Below are 20,208 nucleotides of genomic sequence, written 5' to 3' on the forward strand. Positions count from 1 at the left end.
GAAAAAAATAAGATGTGTCATTACCTAACAGTATTGATTTTTTTGTTTGTGTGTATGCAGGTCTTGGATCAAGAGGTCCCTAAAGACTCACCGATAACGTTTCACTTCCTGGCCAAGTTTTTCCCAGAGAAGGTAGAAGAGGAGCTGGTGCAGGAAATCACACAACACCTCTTCTTTCTGCAGGTAAAACAACTGTATTTAAACTCTTGTTAGGGAATCCAGGAATCTAACAATGCTTTGATGTCGATTATGTGTGTATATATTAGAGGTCGACCGATTATGATTTTTCAACGCCGATACCGATTGTTGGAGGACCCCAAAAAAAAGCTGATCCCGATTAATCGGATGATTTTTGTGTGTGTGTGTGTATATATATATATATACACACACACATATATATATATATATATATATATATATATATATATATATATATATATATATATATATATATATATATATATATATATATATATATATATATATATATATATAAAATAAAGGGTCCAGGCTAATTGGCAAAATAGGTATTGTAGCTCAATAATTAGCTGGTAGACCTCTTCGGCTTGCCGGGAGATGGGCCTAGCTCGAGGCTAGCTCAAGGCTAACTTGTGCATATATATATATATATATTTTTGTGTGTATGTAATAATTACAATAATACTGAATGAACATTATTTTAACTTCATATAATGCATCAATAAAATCTATTTACTCTCAAATAAATAATGAAACATGTTCAATTTGGTTTAAGTAATGCAAAAACAGTGTTGGAGAAGGAAGTAAAAGTTCAATATACAGTTGGGCAAAAAAGTATTTAGTCAGCCACCAATTGTGCAAGTTCTCCCACTTAAAAAGATGAGAGAGGCCTGCAATTTTCATCATAGGTACACTTCAACTATGACAGATAAAATGAGAGAGAAAAAATTCCCGACAATCACATTGTAGGATTTTGAATGAATTTATTTGCAAATTATGGTGGAAAATAAGTATTTGGTCAATAACAAAAGTTGATCTCAATACTTTGTTATATACCCTTTGTTGGCAATGACAGAGGTCAAACGTTTTCTGTAAGTCTTCACAAGGTTTTCACACACTGTTGCTGGTATTTTGGCCTATTCCTCCATGCAGATTTCCTCTAGCGCAGTGATGTTTTGGGGCTGTTGCTGGGCAACACGGACTTTCAACTCCCTCCAAAGATTTTCTATGGGGTTGAGATCTGGAGACTGGCTAGGCCACTCCGGGACCTTGAAATGCTTCTTACGAAGCCACTCCTTCGTTGCCCGGGCGGTGTGTTTGGGATCATTGTCATGCTGAAAGACCCAGCCACGTTTCATCTTCAATGCCCTTGCTGATGGAAGGAGGTTTTCACTCAAAATCTCACGATACATGGCCCCATTCATTCTTTCCTTTACACGGATCAGTCGTTCTGGTCCCTTTGCAGAAAAACAGACTCAAAGCATGATGTTTCCACCCCCATGCTTCACAGTAGGTATGGTGTTCTTTGGATGCAACTCAGCATTCTTTGTCCTCCAAACACGACGAGTTGAGTTTTTGCCAAAAAGTTCTATTTTGGTTTCTTCTGAGCATATAACATTCTCCCAATCTTCTTCTGGATCATCCAAATGCTCTCTAGCAAACTTCAGACGGGCCTGGACATGTACTGGCTTAAGCAGGGGGACATGTCTGGCACTGCAGGATTTGAGACCCTGGCGGCATAGTGTGTTACTGATGGTAGGCTTTGTTACTTTGATCCCAGCTCTCTGCAGGTCAGTCACTAGACCCCCCCCCCCCCCCCCCCCCCCCCCCCCCCGTGTGGTTTTGGGATTTTTGCTCACCGTTCTTGTGATCATTTTGACCCCACAGGGTGAGATCTTGCGTGGAGCCCCAGATCGAGGGAGATTATCAGTGGTCTTGTATGTCTTCCATTTCCTAATAATTGCTCCCACAGTTGATTTATTCAAACCAAGCTGCTTACCTATTTCATATTCAATAAGTTCTCAATTCCAACTGCAACCTGGCCAAGATAAAGCAAAGCAGTGCGACACAAACACCGAATTACACATGGGATAAGCAAACGTACCGTCAATAACACAAATGAAAAACCTATATACAGTGTGTGCGAATGTATTAAGATTAGGGAGGTAAGGCAATAAATAGGCCATAGTGGCAAAATAATTACAATTTAGCATTAACACAGGAGTGACAGATGTGCAGAAGATGAATGTGCAAGTAGAGATACTGGGGTGCAAAGGAGTTAAAATAAATAACAATATGGGGATGAGGTAGTTGGGTGCGCTATTTACAGATGGGCTGCGTACAGGTGCAATGTTCGGTAAGCTGCTCTGACAGCTGATGCTTAAAGTTAGTGAGCGAGATATAAGACTCCAGCTTCAGTGATTTTGCAATTCGTTCCAGTCATTGGCAGCAGAGAACTGGAAGGAAAAGTGGTCAAAAGGGGAGTTGGCTTTGGGGATGACCAGTGAAATATGCCTGCTGGAGCACGTGCTACGGGTGGGTGCTGCTAATTTGACCAGTGAGCTGAGATAAGGCGGGGCTTTACCTGCCTATAAGCAAAGACTTATAGATGACCTGGAGTCAGTGGGTTTGGCGACAAATATGAAGTGAGGGCCAGCCAACGAGAGCATACAGGTCGCAGTGATGGGTAGTATATGGGGCTTTGGTGACAAAACGGATGGCACTGTGATAGACGACATCCAATTTGCTGAGTAGAGTGTTGGAGGCTATTTTGTAAATTGCATTGACGAAGTGGAGGATCAGTAGGATAGTCAGTTTTACGAGGGTATGTTTAGCGGCATGAGTGAAGGATGCTTTGCTGCGAAATAGGAAGCCAATTCTAGATTTAATTTTGGGTTGGAGATGCTTAATGTGAGTCTGAAAGAAGAGTTTACAGTCTAACCAGACACCTAAGTATTTGTAGTTGTCCACATATTCTCAGAACCGTCCAGAGTAGTGATGCTGGACGGGCAGGTGGAGGCAGCGATCGGTTGAAGACATTTAGTTTTACTTGTATTTAAGAGCAGTTGGAGGCCACGGAAGGAGAGTTGTATGGCATTGAATCTCGTCTGGAGGGTTGTTAACACAGTGTCCAAAGAAGGGCCAGAAGTATACAGAATGGAGCAAGAGCGACATCATTGATGAATACAGAGAAGAGAGTCGGCCCAAGAATTGAACCCTGTGGCACCCCCATAGAGACTGCCAGAGGCCCGGACAACAGGCCCTCCAATTTGACACGCTGAACTCTATCAGAGAAGTAGTTGGTGAACCAGGCGAGGCAATCATTTGAGAAACCAAGGCTATCGAGTCTGCCGATGAGGATGTGGTGATTGACAGAGTCGAAAGCCTTGACCAGGTCGATGAAGATGGCTGCACAGTACTGTCTTTTATCGATGACGGCTTATGATACCGTTTAGGACCTTGAGCGTGGCTGAGGTGCACCCACGACCAGCTCGGAAACCAGATTGCATAGCAGAGAAGTTACGGTTGGATTCAAAATGGTCGGTGATCTGTTTGTTAACTTGGCTTTCGAATACTTGTCGAAGGCAGGGTAGGAAAGATATAGGTCTGTAACAGTTTGGGTCTAAAGTGTGTCATGACTGTCCTGATCAGGTCAGGTTACAGGAGACCACAACCCTACAGATTATCTCTCAACCCCAACAGAGGAGGAGAGATCTAGGGGTCTGAAGATGTGGGGGTTTTATGACCCCTCACGCCCATGGTAAATCTTAGGCCACAGACAACTTTCTTTTGTCCTGTTACTATGGAGAACCAGCCTCAGAACATTAAACATGAAATAAAAGGACTTTGGAACAATGGTTTCCGTCAGCCACAATGGTGGTCATGACGATAGATAGAATATGAAAATGTCATTTTTGTTTTGTTATTAATAGATGACGTTATTACGAAAACATTGTAACGTCAACAGTTTACCTAGTATATGTTTGATGTTTATACGTTGTATGGAAAATGTCCAAATCAAAGAGAATGTTTTGGTGAAGTTAGTTGTCTAAAATTGGATTTGAGTCAAATCTAGACCTTGCTCTTAACTAGGTACGTCCAGAGAATTGCCCTAAAGGCGGTTACGCCCACTTTTGACACGAAGGTATACAACCTGTGAGTAAAGAATTTACAGATAAGACTAAGTGACCCAAGCTGCAGCCGAGGTCTAAAAAGTCAACGAACCCAAAACGCAACACAAGTTTGAAGACAAAGAAATCTTTTTCTACCCAAGCTACGGATGAGTAACTGTGTCTAAGCGGGTGAATTCAAGTCGAACCACCTAGCTTCCACTTTCCATCGAATCGTGGTATCTACACTGTTTCATTCCTACGCTCTGAGCTACAGAGCTCTCTGTCCTCAGAAGAGCCCTTCCAGAACAAGGGCGAGGGAACAGACTCCTAAGCCAAAAGGACACTGACATCGTGAGGACGACCAGAGAGGTGAACCGGAGAAATGCGTCATTGAGCAGCCTGGACGGTCCATGTGGAGAATCCACAGAGACCTTCCCCACGTAATTACATCATTATCTTCTGACCCATAAGAGCGGCAGTTTGGGGCAAGGCTAGGGTTAGAATAAGCATAGCTGACAAATTCACCCAAATGTATATTTCTCTCGTACTTTCTCTTTTTCTCTCTTTTAAATCCCCATTCTGGGTAACACGCGCCATAGTGTGACCGGTTATACTAAGTTCTAATCAATAGCCTAGAATATGTTTTGTGTATCTTTTATCATCATTTTAGCTTTCTAGTAAATAAATATTCAACTAAGATTGGTGTGGTATGAACTCATTGGTGAGACCCGGGTCCGTGCAGATTCCCGGATTATGTGACGTTCAGAACAAGATTGTAGAAGTAACTGATTAATTAGCGGCTATTGTAAAATCTATATTCTGATATTCTTTGAGTTAATTTGGGAAATAGAAACTCAATAAAAACGTATTTTCCCATGGTGCCCCAGGTTAATGAGTTAATAATTGCTTGATTCAGTTAATCGCGCAATTAGGAACTTTTAATCATGCGATGAGCAACTGTCGTCACATTAACTAATACAACGTCACGACAAGTGTCTCCCCCTTTGAAGAGGGGGATGACTGAAGCAGCTTTCCAATCTTTGGGGATCTCCGATGATACGAAAGAGAGGCTGAACAGGCTAGTAATAGGGGATGCAACAATTGCGGCGGATAATTTTAGAAAGAGAGCAAATATTCAATCGAGAACTTTGAAGGTCGAAGTGGAGAAGGGTTCCATGTGAACAGCAGTTGAACATGGGTTAGTCGGTTCCTTTTAGGTTGTAGTTATTATAGGAATTATGACGCATCGACTAGTTCTCTCTATACCATTTGTATTTCATATACCTTTGACTATTGGATGTTCTTATAAGCACTTTAGTATTGCCTGCCTAATCTCGGGAGTTGATAGGCATGAAGTCATAAACAGCACAGTGCATCAAGCATTGCTAAGAGCTGCTGGCAAACACATTGAAGTGCTGTTTGAATGAATGCTTACGAGCCTGCTGCTGCCTACCACTGCTCAGTCAGACTGCTCTATCTATTATTATTATTATTATTATTATCAAATCATAGACTTAATTATAATATAATAACACACAGAAATACGAGCCTTTGGTCATTAATATGGTCAATCCGCAAACTATCATTTAGAAAACAAAACGTTTATTCTTTCATTGAAATACGGAGCCGTTCCGTGTTTCATCGAACGGCTGGCAACCCTAAGGCTAAATATTGCTGTTACATTGCACAACCTTCAATGTTATGTCATAATTATGTAAAATTCTGGCAAATTAGTTCACAACGAGCCAGGCGGCCCAAGCTGTTACATATACCCTGACTCTGTTTGCACTGAACGCAAGAGAAGTGACACAATTTCCCTATTTAATATTGTATGCTAACATGAATTTCTCTTAACTAAATTTGCAGGTTTAAAAAAGATATACTTCTGTGTATTGATTTTTTAAGAAAGGGATTGATGTTTGTGGTTGAGTACATTTTGTGCAATAATTGTGCTTTTTTTCGGCAATGCGCTTTTGCTACAGTTGAAGTAGGCTGTGATTCGATGATAAATTAACAGGCACCGCATTGATTATATGCAACGCAGAACAAGCTAGTTAACCCAGTAATATCATCAACCATGTGTATTTAACTAGTGATTATGTGAAGATTGATTGTTTTTTTATAAGATAGGTTTAATGCTAGCTAGCAACTTACCTTGGCTCCTTGCAGCCACAAGGTCCTTTTGACGCTGCACTCGCGTGGCAGCTTCACACACGTAACAGGTGGTCAGCCTGCCACGCAGTTTCCTCGTGGATTGCAATGTAATCGGCGTCCAAAAAGGCAAATTACCGATTTATGAAAATGTAATCGGCCCTAATTAATCGGTCAACCTCTAGTGTATATATATCAAGTTGGGATTCAGCTCTTTTATGTTCTGGCTTGACTACTGTAGCTTAATTGTCCTGAGGAGTCTTGTCGTGCCAACTGTTCTCAGACTACCCAGTGTCTTTGCAGAGAACGGGTTGGGTTAATGTCTAATTCACCCTCCAGGTGAAAAAGCAAATATTAGACGAGGAAATTTTCTGTTCTCCTGAAGCCTCTGTCCTGTTGGCATCGTACGCTGTTCAAGCCAAGGTAAGAAAATGCCTTTTCAGTGTGAATATCTTGTGTTGATATTAATATATGGGGCTGTGTTTTCAAGGCTTCTCCAGATGTAGATTTCGAAAGCTGTCATTTACATTAATGTCTTTTTCTCTCTCATACAGTATGGGGACTATGAACCAAACTTTCACAAGCCGGGGTTCTTAGCCCAGGATGAGCTCCTACCTAAAAGAGTAAGTAGTACCACTATGGAAAAATAAGTGGGTGTGTGTGCGTGCGTGATCATGTTATTTGTGTATGTGTGGTTGTCTTTTGATGTGAGTGAGATCATGTTGTTATTTGTTTGTTTCCACAGGTTCTGATGCAGTACCAGATGACTGCAGACATGTGGGAGGAGAAGATCACAGCCTGGTATGCAGAGCACAGAGGCATCGCCAGGTAAGACCAGCTGACGCATCTACTACTTATAGAGAAGCAGAGAGTTTCTCAACTCTGGACCTGATGTTCTCCCAGCGGTTCACGTTCTTGTTGTAGCCCCGGACAAATGCACCTGGGGAGCATTCAGCAGCACACCACATTTTGGAACGTTCAGATAGAAATGTTATGTAGAACATAACATGTATCTCTGACATGTAGAATAAGAACTCATGTCTGCTCCATTCATGGCATTTCTATCTGCAAAGTTCGATAATGTTTGGCTGCTGAACGTGGCCCTGATTCAACTTGTCAAGTTGTCAAGGGCTTTATGATTAGTTGATTGATAGCATCTGGTGTGCTTGTGTGGTTCTATGGCAAAAATGTGTACTGATGGGGTTACTGGAGCACCGGAGTTGAGAAACACAGCTATAGTGCAATATCTACCAGTACCAGACGAGTCAGATGTAGTTCTGTATCTATGGGAGAAACATGACCCATTGACTTGTGTTGCTGGGCCCGAGACAGTGTTGTCTAATGATTGATGTGTTTGGTATGTGTGCTGTTCACAGGGATGAGGCTGAGATGGACTACCTGAAGATAGCTCAGGACCTGGACATGTATGGAGTCAGCTACTTTGCCATCACTGTGAGTCACTCCTTTAGTCAAACACTTCTCTCTTACTTTGGTTGCTTCCCAATAATATCTCCTTTCTCCTGAAGTGTACACAGGGTCAGCCATGCGGCCCCGCTGGTGCAAATTAGTGTCAAGTGCATTGCTCAAGGGCACATCGTCAGTGTACTATGCAAACGCAAACTAATTTAGACCTTTATTTATCTTCGTAGGAACTTTGTCAATAAAGCCAAACACATAGCCTGTATTACATATAAGGACATAAGAACAGAGCCTTCAGCAGCCCGATTACAACCTTCGGCAGCCCGATTACACCCTTCGGCAGCCCGATTACACCCTTCGGCAGCCCGATTACACCCTTCGGCAGCCCGATTACACCCTTCGGCAGCCCGATTACAACCTTCAGCAGCCCAATACAGTTGAAGGTATTTTACAGTCATATGTTTTTTTGCTGTTTGGCCCCCAATTATTGGATAAAGACGCCGTTTAGGGTCGAAACCTTGTCTGATTAAACTACACTTTGGGAGCATTATACCAGTTATCTCTTCTACATTATCCTCGCTCACCCATCCCCTCGAACAAAGGTTTGTATTGATGTACACACTCCGTCAGACCTGGGTTCGAATACTATCTATGGTATTACAATTACTTTGACACATTTGGAAATCACTATTAAGATATGTTTTTAGTCAACAAGTAGTTGACTATTGTAATTGTAGTTGACTATTGTAATGTATTTGGAAATACACTTGGAAAGTATTTGCAAATACTCATACACTGACTGTAATAGACTCCCGTGTATTTAACCCCAGAAATTTTGAAAATACTTTTAAGTATTACCCTATTAATATGAAATTGAGACACAATATTTTAAAATACTTCCAATAGAAGTAGTTGATTCGGGACCCATTTTTTGTAAATACTCAGAAATAGTATTGCAAGTATTGCACCCTTCTCCGGGGCCCTTCTGAAATCTAATTAACATAATACACATCTGTCTGTTTAAGCTAGAGAGGGTTTTTTGTTATTGCATGGGCTGCGTCTCAATCCACGTCATCTGCCGATATCGCCCTTCCACATCTGCGGTGGAAGGTGGCAGAGCTAGCTAGAGCTGTGTTTTGTCAGACCACGAGACAACGTCTAAAGTTTCCGTATGGTAATAATGACCCTGAACTATTATGACCCCTCTGTGGCAAGTTGAGTCTTAAGAACACAATGGTGTTCTCAGTGTTGCTCTACGACCCCTACAAGCATCACGGGACTCGTCTGAAGTCAGTACAGCCTCTTCTGTCTGTAGCGTCTGAACAGTTTGAGCTACACACTAATATGACCCCTCTGTGGAAAGCTGAGTCTCACATGAACACGTACTTCCAAATTAATGGAAGTCAACTGTATATACAAAAGTATGTGGACACGCCTTCAAATGAGTGGATTTAGCTATTTCAGCCGCTCCCTTTGCTGACAGGTGTATAAAACCGAGCACACCGCCACGCAATCTCCATAGACAAACATTGGCAATATAATGGCCTTACTGAAGAGCTCAGTGACTTTCAACATAGCACTGTCATAGTATGCCACCTTTCCAACAGGTCATTTCGTCACATTTATACCCTACTAGAGCTGCCCCGGTCAACTGTGAGGGCTGTTACTGTGAAGTGGAAACGTCTAGGAGCAACAACGGCTCAGCCGCGAAGTGGTAGACCACAGAACTCACAGAGCAAGACCGCCGAGTGCTGAAGCGAGTACCGCGTAAATGTCATCTGTCCTCGGTTGCAACCCTCACTACAGAGTTCCAAACTGCCTCTGGAGGCAACGTCGGCACAAGAGTTGTTCTTTGGGAGCTTCATGAAATGGTTTTCCATGTCCGAGCAGCCGCACAGAAGCCTAAGATCACCATGCACAATGCCAAGCGTCGGCTGGAGTGGTGTAAAGCTCGCCGACATTGGACTCTGGAGCAGTGGAAATGCATTCTCTGAAGTGATGAATCACGCTTCACCATCTGGCAGTCCGACGTACAAATCTGGGGGTATTCGGGGACTATCTGTTGTTTTATGAAGTGAATCTGATATTCAATGCGTTTCTGTGGGCTAGTAGCAATAAGGCCAAATTCAATGTTTCATCAAAAAATGTTTACATATTTGTTTCTTATACCTTAAGGGATCCTAAAATTCTAAATCAAATAGCTAAACGATCCTTGGTATGACCTACTTTTAAAAATCCAACTCTCTAAAAACAAGTCTCTCACCGTTGCCGCCTGCTATAGCCCACCCTCTGCCCCCAGCTGTGCTCTGGACACCATATGTGAACTGATTGCCCCCCATCTATCTTCAGAGCTCGTGCTGCTAAGTGACCTAAACTGGAACATGCTTAACACTCCAGCCATCCTACAATCTAAGCTTGATGCCCTCAATCTCACACAAATTATCAATGAACCAGGGCCTGGCAGTCTCTATGGGGGTGCCACAGGGTTCAATTCTTGGGCTGACTCTTCTCTGTATACATCAATGATGTCGCTCTTGCTGCTGGTGAGTCTCTGATCCACCTTTACACAGACGACACCATTCTTTATACTTCTGGCTCTTCTTTGTACACTGTCTTAACAACCCTCCAGACGAGCTTCAATGCCATACAACTCTCCTTCCGTGGCCTCCAATTGCTCTTCAATACAAGTAAAACTAAATGCATGCTCTTCAACCGATCGCTGCCTGCACCTGCCTGCCCGTCCAGCATCACTACTCTGGACGGTTCTGAGAATATGTGGACAACTACAAATACTTAGGTGTCTGGTTAGACTGTAAACTCTCCTTCCAGACTCACATCAAACATCTCCAATCCAAAATGAAATCTAGAATTGGCTTCCTATTTCGCAACAAAGCATCCTTCACTCATGCCGCTAAACATACCCTCGTAAAACTGACCATCCTACCGATCCTCGACTTCGGCGATGTCATTTACAAAATAGCCTCCAACACTGTACTCAACAAATTGGATGCAGTCTATCACAGTGCCATCCATTTTATTACCAAAGCCCCATATACTACCCACCATTGCGACCTGTACGCTCTCGTCGGCTGGCCCTCGCTTCATGTCCATTGCCAAACCCACTGGCTCCAGGTCATCTACAAGACCCTGCTAGGTAAAGTCCCCCCTTATCTCAGCTCACTGATCACCATAGCAGCACCCACCAGTAGCACGCGCTCCAGCAGGTATATCTCTCTGGTCACCCCCAAAACCAATTCTACCTTTGGCCGCCTCTCCTTCCAGTTCTCTGCTACCAATGACTGAAACGAACTACAAAAATCTCTGAAACTGGAAACACTTATCTCCCTCACTAGCTATAAGCACCAGCTGTCAGAGCAGGTCACAGATTGCTGCACCTGTACATAGTTCGTCTATAATTTAGCCCAAACAACTACCTCTTCCCCTATTGTATTTATTTATTTATTTTGCTCCTTTGCACCCCATTATTTTTATTTCTACTTTGCACATTCTTCCACTGCAAATCTACCATTCCAGGGTTTTACTTGCTATTTTGTATTTACTTCGCCACCATAGCCTTTTTTTTGCCTTTACCTCCCTTATCTCACCTCATTTGCTCACATCGTATATAGACTTAATTTTCTTAATTTTCTTTTGTATGTTTGTTTTTCTCCATGTGTAACTCTGTGTTGTTGTATGTGTCGAACTGCTTTGCTTTATCTTGGCCAGGTAGCAATTGTAAATGAGTACTTGTTCTCAACTCAACTTTAACCTGGTTAAATAAAGGTGAAATAAAAAATATATAAAAAATCTTAAAACAATGCCATGTGTTAGCTTTATTATTATGGGACCAGCAGGTACATGTAGCGTTTATATTTTTTTCAGTGTCTTAATAGTACATGTATGAATGCTATATATATGCTATAATATCTCCACAGCAAATGAATTATGGCACAGACATGCATGAGTTTATATATGAATAGTACGTGTGTAAATGTTCTATATTGTGATTTCTCCACAGCAAAATAAACGAGACACAGACCTGCTACTGGGTGTCGATGCCCAGGGCCTTCATATTTACAGCCCCAACAGCAAACTGAACCCCAACAAGTCTTTCCCCTGGAGCGGCATCCGCAACATCTCCTACAGCGAGAAGGAGGTAACCACGGTGAATCTGCTATTATTTATTTATTGATTTCATTTTCATCCAATTTAAAAATGTATCTTTTGTGTTATGGCTACCTAGCCACATTAAACCGGCCTGTTTTCACAAGCTCATTTTTATGTTTTTACGTGAAGTAAACCTGATCTCAGCGGTTTGGTTTCCCGACGCTAATGGCTACCATCTACTACACAGATGATAACGTGTTATTAACTTTGTCCTCTCCCCTGGTACAGTTCACAATAAAACCTCTGGACAAGAAGAAGGATGTTTTTAAATTCTACTCCTCCCAACTGAGAGTCAACAAACTGGTAGGTTGTTGTTTGTAGGAAGTCAGAGTTGGTGCCAGTTTTAAACTCTTATCTGGTAAAGTCCATTTTAACCCATGTGTGTGTGTGTGTTCAGATCCTGCAGCTGTGCATTGGGAACCATGACCTGTTCATGAGGAGGAGGAAGGTGGACTCCATCGAGGTTCAGCAGATGAAGTCTCAGGCCAAGGAGGAGAAGGCTCGCAAGAAGGTCCGCTCTCAACACATCCACAGACACTCTACCACACCCCTGTATTTGTGTCGTTTTTAAAGATATACAGTGTTTCTATATAGACTTAGCTGCCAGTATTTTTCAATGAGAAGATACTATGTTGTGAACATAGCACACAGTCCATGTCAGTTGCTACCCAGTCTGTTCTCCGATTGGCTGTTCTGCCTATCAAGGGCAGGCAGAGTGTTCTGATTGGTTGCGAGTGATATTTTCTGTTCTCTGATTGGCTGAACTGCCTGTTCATCTGCAGGTGGAGCGTCAGATCCTTGCACGGGAGAAGCAAATGAGGGAGGAGGCAGAGCGAGCGAAGGAGGAGATGGAGAGACGGCTGTTCCAGCTGCAGGACGAGGCACGGCTGGCCAATGAGGCGCTGGTAAGGGTGGCGTCTGCTCCACGAGAGCGGGTTCTCCTTAGAAATGTATATGAACCATTTATAAGTGTTATGTCTGCTTATGGAGGTGTTGTGTCTGTTTGTAGCTGCGTTCAGAGGAGACCGCAGATCTGCTGGCGGAGAAAGCCCAGATCGCCGAGGAGGAAGCCAAGCTGTTGGCCCACAAGGCTGCCGAGGCGGAGCAGGAGAGACAAAGGATAGAGGCTACCGCCCTCAAGACCAAGGAGGAGAAGAGACTGATGGAGCAGAAGATGAGAGAGGCAGAGCAGCTGGCCGTCAAACTGGTGGAGCAGTCAGAGAGGAGGTACAGATATTACTGTCAGTGTTCATGTAATTATTATTAGTGTTTTAGTTTAGAGGATAAGTAGTTGTAAAGGTCAAATGTAGCCACGAGCAGCAGGAGGAATGGCAGGGATTGCAGATGAGCTTAAAATAGCCACGGGAGGAATGGTAGAGATTGTGGATGCCCTTAAAATAGCCGCAGGAGGAATGGTAGAGATTGCGGATGCTCTTAAAATAGCCGCAGGAGGAATGGTAGAGATTGCGGATGCGCTTAAAATAGCCGCAGGAGGAATGCTAGAGATTGCGGATGAGCTTAAAATAGCCGCGGGAGGAATGGTAGAGATTGCAGATGATCTTAAGCAGGAGAAATGGTAGAGATTGCAGATGAGCTTAACCTAAGACAATGCACTCAGTGTCTGCTCAGGGTGCGCTTCATTATGCACCAATGTGATAGCTACAGGACCGAAACAGTGGAGAAGTTTAAACACCCACTTTCCGCTCTTGGTTATAAAGGTCAGCCCACCTCTGCTGTATATTTTGTGCATCGCTGACTAGTCAATGCACAGTAAGTAGCGGTTCCTCTCTGCAGGTCGAAGGAGGCGGACCATCTGAAGCAGGACCTTACAGAGGCCAAGGATGCTGAGAGGAGAGCCAAGCAGAAACTCCTGGAGATCACCAAGACATCTTATCCGGTACAGAAAACTATAACCTTAACCAAGACATCTTAACCGGTACCTGAACCATCATTTTAGAGCTCACCACTACTACAATCACAGCTAATACAACATACCCAGTACACACCACACCACAGAGGTTATCAAAACCACATCCTCCCTTTTTCCTGGCCCCTATAACTGGCACCTCTTGTTCTTTCTCTGTGTGTGTTCCAGCTCATAGCGGCCTACTCCACCCCCCCTCCTCCCCCAGAGGGAGGAGACCTAGCTCTGGGATCCGGATCAATGCGCATCGACTTTAAAGACTCTGATATGAAGAGACTGTCAATGGAGATAGAGAGGGAGAGGTGAGCTGGGTTCCCTCCAAATGGCATCATATTCCCTCAATAGTGCACTAATTTTGACCAGGGTCTGTCGTCTGAAGTAGTGCACTACATAGGAAATAGGGTGCCATTTGGGACATTTAATTCCAAAAAGTTGTTCCCTTTTCTCATGACCTTGCGAAGCTGAGTAAACAAAACTGATAGGTGAAGGCTATCTCACCCCCCCCCCAGACTAGAGTACGTGGAGAAGAGTAAACACCTGCAGGACCAGCTGAAGGAGCTGAAGTCTGAGATTGAGTCTCTGAAGTTGGAGGAGCAGCAGCAGCAGGCTGGGGTCTACAGCCTCCGCAACGAGGCCCGCGGCTATCCCCCTGAACCACCCTACATGCCCCATAGTAATGTAAGAACCACCCTACATGCCCCATAGTAATGTAAGAACCAAAAGTAATATATGCCCCACAGTACTATTAGAACCACCCTACATGCCCCACAGTAATATTAGAACCACCCTACATGCCCCATAGTCATATTAGAACCACCCTACATGCCCCATAGTCATATTAGAACCACCCCCCAGAACCTCCCTACATGCCCCAATAGTAATGTTAGAACTACTCTACATGCCCCATAGTAATATTAGAACCTCCCTACATGCCCCATAGTAATGTTAGAACTACCCCCCAGAACCTCCCTACATGCCCCATAGTAATATTAGAACTACCCCCCAGAACCTCCCTACATGCCCCATAGTAATATTAGAACCACCCCCCAGAACCTCCCTACATGCCCCAATAGTCATGTTAGAACTACCCCCCAGAACCTCCCTACATGCCCCAATAGTAATATTAGAACCTCCCCCCAGAACCTCCCTACATGCCCCATAGTAATATTAGAACCACCCCCCAGAACCTCCCTACATGCCCCATAGTAATATTAGAACCACCCTACATGCCCCATAGTAATATTAGAACCACACCCCAGAACCTCCCTACATGCCCCATAGTAATATTAGAACCTCCCTACATGCCCCAATAGTAATATTAGAACTACCCCCCAGAACCTCCCTACATGCCCCAATAGTAATATTAGAACTACCCCCCAGAACCTCCCTACATGCCCCAATAGTAATGTTAGAACTACCCCCCAGAACCTCCCTACATGCCCCAATAGTAATATTAGAACTACCCCCCAGAACCTCCCTACATGTCCCATAGTAATATTAGAACCTCCCTACATGCCCCAATAGTAATATTAGAACTACCCCCCAGAACCTCCCTACATGCCCCAATAGTAATATTAGAACTACCCCCAGAACCTCCCTACATGCCCCAATAGTAATATTAGAACTACCCCCCAGAACCTCCCTACATGCCCCAATAGTAATGTTAGAACTACCCCCCAGAACCTCCCTACATGCCCCAATAGTAATATTAGAACTACCCCCCCAGAACCTCCCTACATGCCCCAATAGTAATGTTAGAACTACCCCCCAGAACCTCCCTACATGCCCCAATAGTAATGTTAGAACTACCCCCCAGAACCTCCCTACATGCCCCAATAGTAATATTAGAACCTCCCCCCAGAACCACTCTACATGCCCCAATAGTAATATTAGAACTACCCCCCCAGAACCTCCCTACATGCCCCATAGTAATATTAGACCCTCCCTACATGCCCCATATTAATATTAGAACTACCCCCCAGAACCTCCCTACATGCCCCATAGTAATATTAGAACCTCCCTACATGCCCCAATAGTAATATTAGAACTACCCCCCCCAGAACCTCCCTACATGCCCCAATAGTAATATTAGAACTACCCCCAGAACCTCCCTACATGCCCCAATAGTAATATTAGAACTACCCCCCAGAACCTCCCTACATGCCCCAATAGTAATGTTAGAACTACCCCCCAGAACCTCCCTACATGCCCCAATAGTAATATTAGAACTACCCCCCAGAACCTCCCTACATGCCCCAATAGTAATGTTAGAACTACCCCCCAGAACCTCCCTACATGCCCCAATAGTAATGTTAGAACTACCCCCCCAGAACCTCCCTACATGCCCCAATAGTAATATTAGAACTACCCCCCAGAACCTCCCTACATGCCCCAATAGTAATGTTAGAACTACTCTACATGCCCCATAGTAATATTAGAACCTCCCTACATGCCCCAATAGTAATATTAGAACTACCCCCCAGAACCTCCCTACATGCCCCATAATAATATTAGAACCTCCCTACATGCCCCAATAGTAATATTAGAACTACCCCCAGAACCTCCCTACATGCCCCATAGTAATATTAGAACCTCCCTACATGCCCCAATAGTAATGTTAGAACTACTCTACATGCCCCATAGTAATATTAGAACCTCCCTACATGCCCCAATAGTAATATTAGAACTACCCCCCAGAACCTCCCTACATGCCCCATAGTAATATTAGAACCTCCCTACATGCCCCAATAGTAATATTAGAACTACCCCCCAGAACCTCCCTACATGCCCCATAGTAATATTAGAACCTCCCTACATGCCCCAATAGTAATATTAGAACTACCCCCCAGAACCTCCCTACATGCCCCAATAGTAATATTAGAACTACCCCCAGAACCTCCCTACATGCCCCAATAGTAATATTAGAACTACCCCCCAGAACCTCCCTACATGCCCCAATAGTAATGTTAGAACTACCCCCCAGAACCTCCCTACATGCCCCAATAGTAATATTAGACCTACCCCCCAGAACCTCCCTACATGCCCCAATAGTAATATTAGAACTACCCCCCCAGAACCTCCCTACATGCCCCAATAGTAATGTTAGAACTACCCCCCAGAACCTCCCTACATGCCCCAATAGTAATGTTAGAACTACCCCCCCAGAACCTCCCTACATGCCCCAATAGTAATGTTAGAACTACCCCCCAGAACCTCCCTACATGCCCCAATAGTAATATTAGAACTACCCCCCAGAACCTCCCTACATGTCCCATAGTAATATTAGAACCTCCCTACATGCCCCAATAGTAATATTAGAACTACCCCCCAGAACCTCCCTACATGCCCCAATAGTAATATTAGAACTAACCCCAGAACCTCCCTACATGCCCCAATAGTAATATTAGAACTACCCCCCAGAACCTCCCTACATGCCCCAATAGTAATGTTAGAACTACCCCCCAGAACCTCCCTACATGCCCCAATAGTAATATTAGAACTACCCCCCAGAACCTCCCTACATGCCCCAATAGTAATGTTAGAACTACCCCCCAGAACCTCCCTACATGCCCCAATAGTAATGTTAGAACTACCCCCCAGAACCTCCCTACATGCCCCAATAGTAATATTAGAACCTCCCCCCAGAACCACTCTACATGCCCCAATAGTAATATTAGAACTACCCCCCCCAGAACCTCCCTACATGCCCCATAGTAATATTAGAACCTCCCTACATGCCCCATATTAATATTAGAACTACCCCCCAGAACCTCCCTACATGCCCCATAGTAATATTAGAACCTCCCTACATGCCCCAATAGTAATATTAGAACTACCCCCCCCAGAACCTCCCTACATGCCCCAATAGTAATATTAGAACTACCCCCAGAACCTCCCTACATGCCCCAATAGTAATATTAGAACTACCCCCCAGAACCTCCCTACATGCCCCAATAGTAATATTAGAACTACCCCCCAGAACCTCCCTACATGCCCCAATAGTAATATTAGAACTACCCCCCAGAACCTCCCTACATGCCCCAATAGTAATGTTAGAACTACCCCCCAGAACCTCCCTACATGCCCCAATAGTAATGTTAGAACTACCCCCCCAGAACCTCCCTACATGCCCCAATAGTAATATTAGAACTACCCCCCAGAACCTCCCTACATGCCCCAATAGTAATGTTAGAACTACTCTACATGCCCCATAGTAATATTAGAACCTCCCTACATGCCCCAATAGTAATATTAGAACTACCCCCCCAGAACCTCCCTACATGCCCCATAATAATATTAGAACCTCCCTACATGCCCCAATAGTAATATTAGAACTACCCCCAGAACCTCCCTACATGCCCCATAGTAATATTAGAACCTCCCTACATGCCCCAATAGTAATGTTAGAACTACTCTACATGCCCCATAGTAATATTAGAACCTCCCTACATGCCCCAATAGTAATATTAGAACTACCCCCCAGAACCTCCCTACATGCCCCATAGTAATATTAGAACCTCCCTACATGCCCCAATAGTAATATTAGAACTACCCCCCAGAACCTCCCTACATGCCCCATAGTAATATTAGAACCTCCCTACATGCCCCAATAGTAATATTAGAACTACCCCCCAGAACCTCCCTACATGCCCCAATAGTAATATTAGAACTACCCCCAGAACCTCCCTACATGCCCCAATAGTAATATTAGAACTACCCCCCAGAACCTCCCTACATGCCCCAATAGTAATGTTAGAACTACCCCCCAGAACCTCCCTACATGCCCCAATAGTAATATTAGACCTACCCCCCAGAACCTCCCTACATGCCCCAATAGTAATATTAGAACTACCCCCCAGAACCTCCCTACATGCCCCAATAGTAATGTTAGAACTACCCCCCCAGAACCTCCCTACATGCCCCAATAGTAATGTTAGAACTACCCCCCAGAACCTCCCTACATGCCCCAATAGTAATATTAGAACTACCCCCCAGAACCTCCCTACATGCCCCAATAGTAATATTAGAACTACCCCCCAGAACCTCCCTACATGCCCCAATAGTAATGTTAGAACTACTCTACATGCCCCATAGTAATATTAGAACCTCCCTACATGCCCCAATAGTAATGTTAGAACTACCCCCCAGAACCACTCTACATGCCCCAATAGTAATATTAGAACTACCCCCCAGAACCTCCCTACATGCCCCATAATAATATTAGAACCTCCCTACATGCCCCAATAGTAATATTAGAACTACCCCCAGAACCTCCCTACATGCCCCATAGTAATATTAGAACCTCCCTACATGCCCCAATAGTAATGTTAGAACTACTCTACATGCCCCATAGTAATATTAGAACCTCCCTACATGCCCCAATAGTCATATTAGAACTACCCCCCAGAACCTCCCTACATGCCCCATAGTAATATTAGAACCTCCCTACATGCCCCAATAGTAATATTAGAACTACCCCCCAGAACCTCCCTACATGCCCCATAGTAATATTAGAACCTCCCTACATGCCCCAATAGTAATATTAGAACTACCCCCAGAACCTCCCTACATGCCCCAATAGTAATATTAGAACTACCCCCAGAACCTCCCTACATGCCCCAATAGTAATATTAGAACTACCCCCCAGAACCTCCCTACATGCCCCAATAGTAATGTTAGAACTACCCCCCAGAACCTCCCTACATGCCCCAATAGTAATATTAGACCTACCCCCCAGAACCTCCCTACATGCCCCAATAGTAATATTAGAACTACCCCCCAGAACCTCCCTACATGCCCCAATAGTAATGTTAGAACTACCCCCCAGAACCTCCCTACATGCCCCAATAGTAATGTTAGAACTACCCCCCCAGAACCTCCCTACATGCCCCAATAGTAATGTTAGAACTACCCCCCAGAACCTCCCTACATGCCCCAATAGTAATGTTAGAACTACCCCCCAGAACCTCCCTACATGCCCCAATAGTAATATTAGAACTACCCCCAGAACCTCCCTACATGCCCCAATAGTAATGTTAGAACTACTCTACATGCCCCATAGTAATATTAGAACCTCCCTACATGCCCCAATAGTAATGTTAGAACTACCCCCCAGAACCACTCTACATGCCCCAATAGTAATGTTAGAACTACCCCCCAGAACCACTCTACATGCCCCAATAGTAATGTTAGAACTACCCCCCCAGAACCTCCCTACATGCCCCATAGTAATATTAGAACCTCCCTACATGCCCCAATAGTAATGTTAGAACTACTCTACATGCCCCATAGTAATATTAGAACCTCCCTACATGCCCCATATTAATATTAGAACTACCCCCCAGAACCTCCCTACATGCCCCATAGTAATATTAGAACTACCCCCCAGAACCTCCCTACATGCCCCATAGTAATATTAGAACCTCCCTACATGCCCCAATAGTAATATTAGAACTA

The 20,208-nt window shown here is 44.1% G+C and overlaps 1 protein-coding gene across 4 annotated transcripts in view; it reads left to right on the forward strand.

Annotated features, from left to right (window-relative positions):
• Positions 1-20,208, forward strand: part of nf2b (NF2, moesin-ezrin-radixin like (MERLIN) tumor suppressor b) — a 30,560-nt gene that overhangs the window by 1,855 nt on the left and 8,497 nt on the right. For 2 of the 4 annotated variants that reach the window (XR_004206126.1, XM_031808943.1), the window contains exons 4-16: positions 61-183; positions 6,582-6,665; positions 6,797-6,865; positions 6,988-7,070; positions 7,619-7,694; positions 11,680-11,826; positions 12,057-12,131; positions 12,226-12,339; positions 12,611-12,733; positions 12,838-13,055; positions 13,623-13,725; positions 13,924-14,054; positions 14,262-14,430. Coding sequence is in view for 3 of the 4 variants with exons in the window: in XM_031808943.1 (XP_031664803.1) it covers positions 61-183; positions 6,582-6,665; positions 6,797-6,865; positions 6,988-7,070; positions 7,619-7,694; positions 11,680-11,826; positions 12,057-12,131; positions 12,226-12,339; positions 12,611-12,733; positions 12,838-13,055; positions 13,623-13,725; positions 13,924-14,054; positions 14,262-14,430 (1,515 nt within the window). In the remaining variant the exon portion in view is untranslated. Of the gene's footprint in view, positions 1-60; positions 184-6,581; positions 6,666-6,796; positions 6,866-6,987; positions 7,071-7,618; positions 7,695-11,679; positions 11,827-12,056; positions 12,132-12,225; positions 12,340-12,610; positions 12,734-12,837; positions 13,056-13,622; positions 13,726-13,923; positions 14,055-14,261; positions 14,462-20,208 lie in introns of all 4 variants that reach the window. The other 2 variants (XM_031808944.1, XM_031808945.1) reach the window with 2 other exon arrangements.

This window comes from Oncorhynchus kisutch, linkage group LG29, assembly GCF_002021735.2.
Source record: "Oncorhynchus kisutch isolate 150728-3 linkage group LG29, Okis_V2, whole genome shotgun sequence".
NCBI lineage: Eukaryota > Metazoa > Chordata > Actinopteri > Salmoniformes > Salmonidae > Oncorhynchus > Oncorhynchus kisutch.